This window comes from Arachis stenosperma, chromosome 7 (assembly GCF_014773155.1).
Source record: "Arachis stenosperma cultivar V10309 chromosome 7, arast.V10309.gnm1.PFL2, whole genome shotgun sequence".
Taxonomy (NCBI): Eukaryota; Viridiplantae; Streptophyta; class Magnoliopsida; order Fabales; family Fabaceae; genus Arachis; species Arachis stenosperma.
The window spans coordinates 89,521,381-89,527,883 of record NC_080383.1 but is presented as its reverse complement, the minus strand read 5'-3'; the positions used below and the strand labels follow the sequence as shown (position 1 = coordinate 89,527,883).

The following is a 6,503-nucleotide window of genomic DNA, read 5'->3' as shown; positions in this document are numbered from 1 at the left end:
ACAAAAAATATAATAATTATTTGTTATTTTTATTACATTTTCAAATCATTTAGGGACTATTTTGTCAATAACATCTTTCAAGAACCTTTTTTTCGGCAGTTGAATCTTTTGATACCAAATTGATAGTTAACCCTCCAATCTATTACCAAGAAATAATGATTTTTCTAATAGTAGAATAAAATTGCTAACAAAAAAAGTTCCTTAAATTATATATGTATATTATTACTAATTTCAACTAATTTATTTAGCTTGTAAAACTATGTTTGATCCTTGTTTTAATTTTCTTCTACCAACCGAACTATGAGGTGTCTCAGTCTATGTTGCATGGGGAAGATGGTGTAGCAACCAAACAATAACCCTAATTAGTCAATGTTTAGCTCAACAGAAAAAATAACTTGGTACTTATATTATAAGCTTTTTTTTCTTGAATCACTTGAACTTGTCAAACTCTATAAAAATATCCCAAAACTTCCAATAGAAAAATTAAAGACTATTAATCCCATGTTGGATTTGTTTAGAGTGAATAAATTAGAATTGAACTAAGTTTGGTGTGTTAGTTCATCCTCCCTCTATTCCTCTATGAATTTTCATTTATCTTCACATAACATTGATACTACTAAATTCTTTTTCTTCTTCTTCTTCTTCTTCTTGTTCACTTAACACAAAACAAAAATAGTGAAACTAACACAAAATGGGAACACCCTTCAAGCCAATACCAAGCACAAGAAGAAGCACATACTATAGACTAGAAACCAAGAACTTATCTTACAAATTGTGCAGCCAATTTGATGAGTTTAGAAGGCTTTGTTTCGGGTCGAATCGGAGGAGGAGGAGCAGTGCAGGGAAATACATTTTGAAGGATGTTACTTGTGAAGCAAGGCCAGGGGAGTTGACAGCCATTGCTGGCCATAGTGGAGCTGGAAAAACCACCCTGCTTGAAATCCTTGCTGGGAGAATATCTCCTGGCAAAGTTTCCGGCCAATTGCTGGTGAATCATCGGGCGATTGATCCGAACCGGTTCAGAAGAATTTCAGGTCATGTGACACAGGAAGATGCTCTGTTTCCATGTCTTACAGTGAGAGAGACACTCATGTATAGTGCTATGCTGAGGCTTCCCGGGGGCAGAAAAGTGGCTGCTACAAGAGTTGAGGAGTTGATGAAGGAGCTTGGGTTGGATCATGTTGCGGATTCAAGAATTGGTGATGGATCAAGCCATGGAATTTCGGGTGGCGAAAGGAGGAGAGTCTCTATTGGTGCTGATTTAGTTCATGACCCTGCAGTTATCTTGATTGATGAACCAACTTCAGGGTTGGATTCTGCTTCAGCTCTTAATGTAATCTCATTGCTTAGACTAATGGCATTCAATCAAGGAAAGACTATTGTTCTGACTATCCACCAACCTGGTTTTCGCATCTTGGAGCTTCTTGATGGCCTCATTTTGCTCGCGGATGGATTCGTCGTTCACAATGGTTCCTTGAGTCTTCTTGAGGCTAGGCTCAGGCTATCCGGCCATCAAATTCCGCGTCGCGTCAATGTCCTTGAATATGCACTTGATGTCATGGAAAGCTTGGTTATTCATACATCATCAGAGTCTGAGGACAATCAATATCTTCTTAGAGACAGAGAGTATGAAGATCACAGGATGAGAATGCATTGTTCCAAGATTGCTAAAGAAAAGGCTCTCTTGTACTCCAATTCTCCTAGTGAAGAGATTCTAATCTTAGGAAGAAGATTTTGCAGCAACATATTCAGAACTAAGCAACTCTTTCTCACCAGAGTTATACAAGCCTTAGTAGCTGGATTCATTCTTGGAACTATATTCTTGAATACAGGTAACAAGCAAGGTCAATTAGCATTGCAAACGCGAAGCGGCTTCTTCGCTTTCAGCCTTACCTTTCTGTTATCTTCCACCACAGAAGGCTTGCCAATTTTCTTGGAAGAGAGAAGAACTTTGATGAGAGAGACCTCAAGAGGAGCTTATAGAGTTTCTTCCTATGTTCTTGCAAATACACTTGTTTTTCTTCCTTTCCTTCTAATGGTTTGTGTTCTATATACCACCCCGGTTTATTGGCTTGTAGGATTAAGGAAAGACATTGATGCATTCCTCTACTTCTCTCTAGTTGTTTGGTTGGTCCTCCTCATGTCGAACTCTCTTGTGGCGTGTTTCAGCGCTCTTGTGCCGAATTTCATCCTTGGAAACTCAGTGATCGCAGGCCTAATGGGGTCTTTCTTTCTGTTTTCGGGGTATTTCATATCCAAGGAGAAGATGCCTAGCTACTGGATTTTTATGCACTATTTGAGTTTATTCAAATACCCTTTTGAGTGTCTTATGATAAATGAGTATGGAGAAGAGCAAGGAAGAAGAAGATGCCTAGAAACTGGGAATGGAGAATGCATATTGCATGGAGTTGAGTTCTTAGAACAACAGGGTTTGAAGGAGTCAAAAAAGTGGACCAATTTGGTTGTCATGTTGGGGTTCATAATAGGGTATAGAGTTCTTTGCTTTTGTATTCTTTGGTTCAGATGTTACAGAACCAGAAACTGAAATCAGGTTTACCACAAATTATTAGGTGCTAATTACAACCATTTTACTGTTTTCATTTATTTATTATTCACCATTGTTAGTGAATATTGATAAGCATAGTTCATGTTCACATGCAAATTATGAATATTGTTTTGTAATAACCAAGCAAAAGTTATCTGATTTTTCTGAAGTATTTACATACAATGCTTCTTATCATGATTATGATTGTGCATTCGTTTACCATTAAGATCAACACTGATGAAGGAAGACAAGAATTTGCAAAGCTTATTATACAATGGAAAAGCATTATGCTTATAATAAACATGAAAAACCAAAATTAAAGCACTTTTTATTTAAATCACTGACTAACCCTATACAAATCTGTTCTGTAATTTCCTAAATGGAATCATTGATTATGATCTATAAACAATAGAAGAATATTTAGTGCAAAATTGCATACAGTAATTTGTATCTCCACAAATCATTGAAGACACAAAAGGGTCAAGCAATAGGGAGCTTAATTGCTTCCATCATCTATCATAAATTGAAGTGAAGGTCATTGTAGCATAAGATCCTGTGCTTCCTGAAAAAGATGAACTTTCCAAATCATCTTTCCTTTCTGAACTAGTCATAGCCATCAAAGATGTATTTTCCACTTCAATTTCTTCAACCTTGCCTTTCTGTTTTCCTTGATCTTTCGATTCCACAAACTCAAATAGTAAGCCTGGTTTTGACATCATCTTCTCATTGACATCTGTTTTGCCTATCAGCATGTCGTGCACAGTGGACATTGAAGGCCGGAGCTGAAGAGAATCCTGAATGCAAATGAGACCAATCTTGCAAAACCTTATCGCCTCCTCCACATCAAAGTCGCCGGCTAGCGAGGAATCAACCAAACTCTCCAGCTCCCCCCTCTCATACAAATCCCAAGCCTGAAGACATAATCATTGGTCACCTTTTAAAGTTTCAGTTCCCATCAATACTACTTCAAAATGAACATTAATATCCTAGTAGTAGTGGTAGTAACCTATGTTTGACAATTGCTACATTACTTAACATAAGATTGCATAACAGTGAAATTAGGAATCCAAATCAGAAGACAAATAAGATGGGAAAATAGGAAATAAAATGAATAGAAAGAGGGTTAAAAGGAATTCAGCAAATCCAAATATGTATCTTAAATTTACTTTGATATTTAACTAATTATGAACTTCCAAAGACTCATGCACTTACCTTTGTGTGTAGATACCTTTCTTTTGCAGGTAAACGTCTATTTGTGTTACACCTTCCGCTAACAATTTCTAATAGCAGAACTCCAAAACTGTAGACATCTGATTTTCTTGTCACTTGACTTCGTATCGCATATTCAGGTGCTAGATAGCCACTAACAAAGGCAAAAATGAATGAACTAATCCATGATTCTGAAAGAATTGAAAGATAGAAATCAAGAATGAACTTACGCTGTGCCAGCAACAAGGGTACTAATATGGGTAATGTTTGCCGGAATAAGCCTTGCTAGACCGAAATCCGAAATTTTGGGCTGCAAGTCTTTGTCAAGTAATATATTGCTAGCTTTAATGTCTCTATGGATAATATGTGGCTCAACTTCATGATGAAGAAATTCAAGACCCCGCGCAATGCAGATGCAAATGTTCCTCCGTGTATGCCAGCTTTAGTACAAGCTACTATGGCCTCCACCTATAAATAACAGCTAATTTATATAATTTTAAAAGGAAGAGTGCAAGAATAGTGTCTCTATGGCTGCGTTTGTTTCCAAGAACAGGACAGGACAAAATATTGAGAACAGGACAGGATAAGATACTGACTAGAACAAATTATAAAAATCCAATTTATTCTCATTTTTTTTCATTCAAAAAATTTGAAATGAAAAATATAATAATAAAAAATATAATTATAAAAAATTAACAAAAATAATGAAAGAAAAAATAAAAAATAAGTTGTGTCCCTTGTTAGTGTCTCCGTGTTCTTCATGTCAGGATTGACACAAAATACACTAATTTAGTGTCTCTTGACACTTTGTCTCTGTCCATGTCTCTTCTGCCAAACACAATTTTGTGTCTCTGTGTCTCTATTTTAGTGTCATGTCTCTGTAAACAAATACAGTCTATGTTCCAAGATAGAACCAAAAGCTACTAGGAGATTTATAATACATTCAGATGAAATGTGAAAAGTTTACTCACCACCAAGTGTTTGTGCTAGGCTGTTATTCTCAAGATAGCCATATACCAAAATCCTCTGGTTCCTTTCCACACAGCAACCATACAACTTAACTAGATTCTCATGCTCTATAGTAGAAATCACCTCGATTTCCGTCAAGAACTCTTTGACTCCTTGTTTAGATTCAGCTGACAAAACCTTAATAGCAGCCAGAGTACCATCTCCCAACTTTCCCTGCTCAGTATACAAACTACAAAATTAAAACTAGAAACTTTCTTTCTCAATAAATGTGAGGCACTTATGAATTGTGGCAATCACCTTATATACCGATCCGAAACCTCCCTCCCCTATCTTATTTGCAGGACTAAAATTTTCTGTCGCAATCTGCAATTCCTTGTATGTGTAGAGATTGATGTTCTTAAAGCTAGAAAGATCTGTTGCAGCATATAAACATGAATATAAACAATAGAAACATTTTGAACATATCAAATTCTCAAAAATCTGCACACCTATATCAGCTCCGGTTGGTTGCGCCGCCGAAGAAGACCCCTTTCTTCCACAAAGAAGAGAGAAACAACTCATCACAAACAAACTCAACCAACTTCAGCATCAAAACTCAACAACATTAATATCCAATCCTCAGCGAAACATAACTATTTGTCACGAGAGTATGTGCTGAAAAACAAACAAATAATTCAAATTACAGTGTTCTCTAACCAACATATAAATAAAAAGTCACCCCGTATACTATTTATTAGTCAACTTTAAAAAGTCTACTTGCTTGTGCTACCTTCTGTACAGCACCGGTTTATATAATTATATGTTACTTTATATCTCTATTAAAAAATAAGGAGTAACACTTGGAACAAGTTCTAATTTAGTAATTAATGTTTTAAATATTTTATTTTAATCTAAAAAAATTTCAAATTTTCTATTTCAGTTTCGAAAGTAATGTTATTCTATAATTAAATTTGATACGAACAATTAGTATATTGAAGAGTCAATAATATTTAATTTTGATACATAAGTAAAAATGTAAAATCAATTCATTAACCATCACTAAAATAAAAAAAAAAATTTTATTCTAAAATGTTAATGATTAATTGATAGAATTTGGGAATCTTTTTAAGAAAAAGAGATCCATTAGAAAACATATTACGAAAAAATTTTGGTTAAGTTTTTTAATATACCGAAAATATATGACTTAATAATAATGTTGTTCACATCCATGTTAGTCATTTTATTAATAATTCAGATCAAATTTAATAATAAGATAATATTAATTTCGTTTAAAATTTTTTGAAATAAAAATAAGATATTTAAAATATTAAAAATTAAAAATATTTTTTTTTCCAAAAATTAAAAAGAGTGCAATTGAATCTCATTGAAATAATAAAATTGCATATAGTAACGACACGAAGTTAAATAATAATGAATATACATTGGACATGTACAGTTGTGAGTTGCTCAACAAACAAAAATGATTCCATGTCGATAGGGCTGGCAATTCATACCCCACCCGCGGGATCCAACCCGGTTCAACCCGTTCGGATAGGGTAGGCTACTCTACCCGCAGCGGGTAGAGTAGGGTACGGTCCGGCAGACACGGACCCAGCTTGTAGTATGAGGGGGCACTTGCCCTCACTGTATTTTCATTTTTTTAAGAAATAGTTATATATAATATATTTTTATTTTAAATTTTAAATAATTCATTATAAATAAATTAAATTTAATTGGTCAAAATTTTAAATTTATATTTATATTTTTTAATTATTTTAACTATTATTTAATCTAATCAAAT

General features: G+C 34.4%; 3 protein-coding genes across 3 annotated transcripts; 1 reads left to right on the top strand and 2 right to left on the bottom strand.

Moving 5' to 3' along the window:
* Positions 1-681: 681 nt before the first annotated feature.
* LOC130939120 (ABC transporter G family member 10) lies at positions 682-2,580 on the top strand. Its single transcript, XM_057867216.1, has one exon. It carries the CDS (start codon positions 692-694, stop codon positions 2,543-2,545), a length of 1,854 nt encoding a protein of 617 aa, XP_057723199.1. The 5' UTR covers positions 682-691; the 3' UTR covers positions 2,546-2,580.
* A 262-nt stretch (positions 2,581-2,842) lies between these two features.
* LOC130939121 (cold-responsive protein kinase 1-like) lies at positions 2,843-5,414 on the bottom strand. The gene is made up of 6 exons (XM_057867217.1): positions 5,212-5,414; positions 5,021-5,136; positions 4,726-4,936; positions 3,985-4,222; positions 3,758-3,908; positions 2,843-3,456 (listed from the first exon to the last, which is right to left on the bottom strand). The coding sequence occupies exons 1-4, from the start codon at positions 5,282-5,284 to the stop codon at positions 4,197-4,199; spliced, it is 426 nt and encodes a 141-aa protein (XP_057723200.1). The 5' UTR covers positions 5,285-5,414; the 3' UTR covers positions 2,843-3,456; positions 3,758-3,908; positions 3,985-4,196.
* Positions 3,055-4,135, bottom strand: LOC130940099 (cold-responsive protein kinase 1-like). Its single transcript, XM_057868150.1, has 3 exons — positions 4,046-4,135; positions 3,758-3,985; positions 3,055-3,456 (listed from the first exon to the last, which is right to left on the bottom strand). Exons 1-3 carry the CDS (start codon positions 4,133-4,135, stop codon positions 3,055-3,057), a joined length of 720 nt encoding a protein of 239 aa, XP_057724133.1.
* Positions 5,415-6,503: the final 1,089 nt, after the last annotated feature.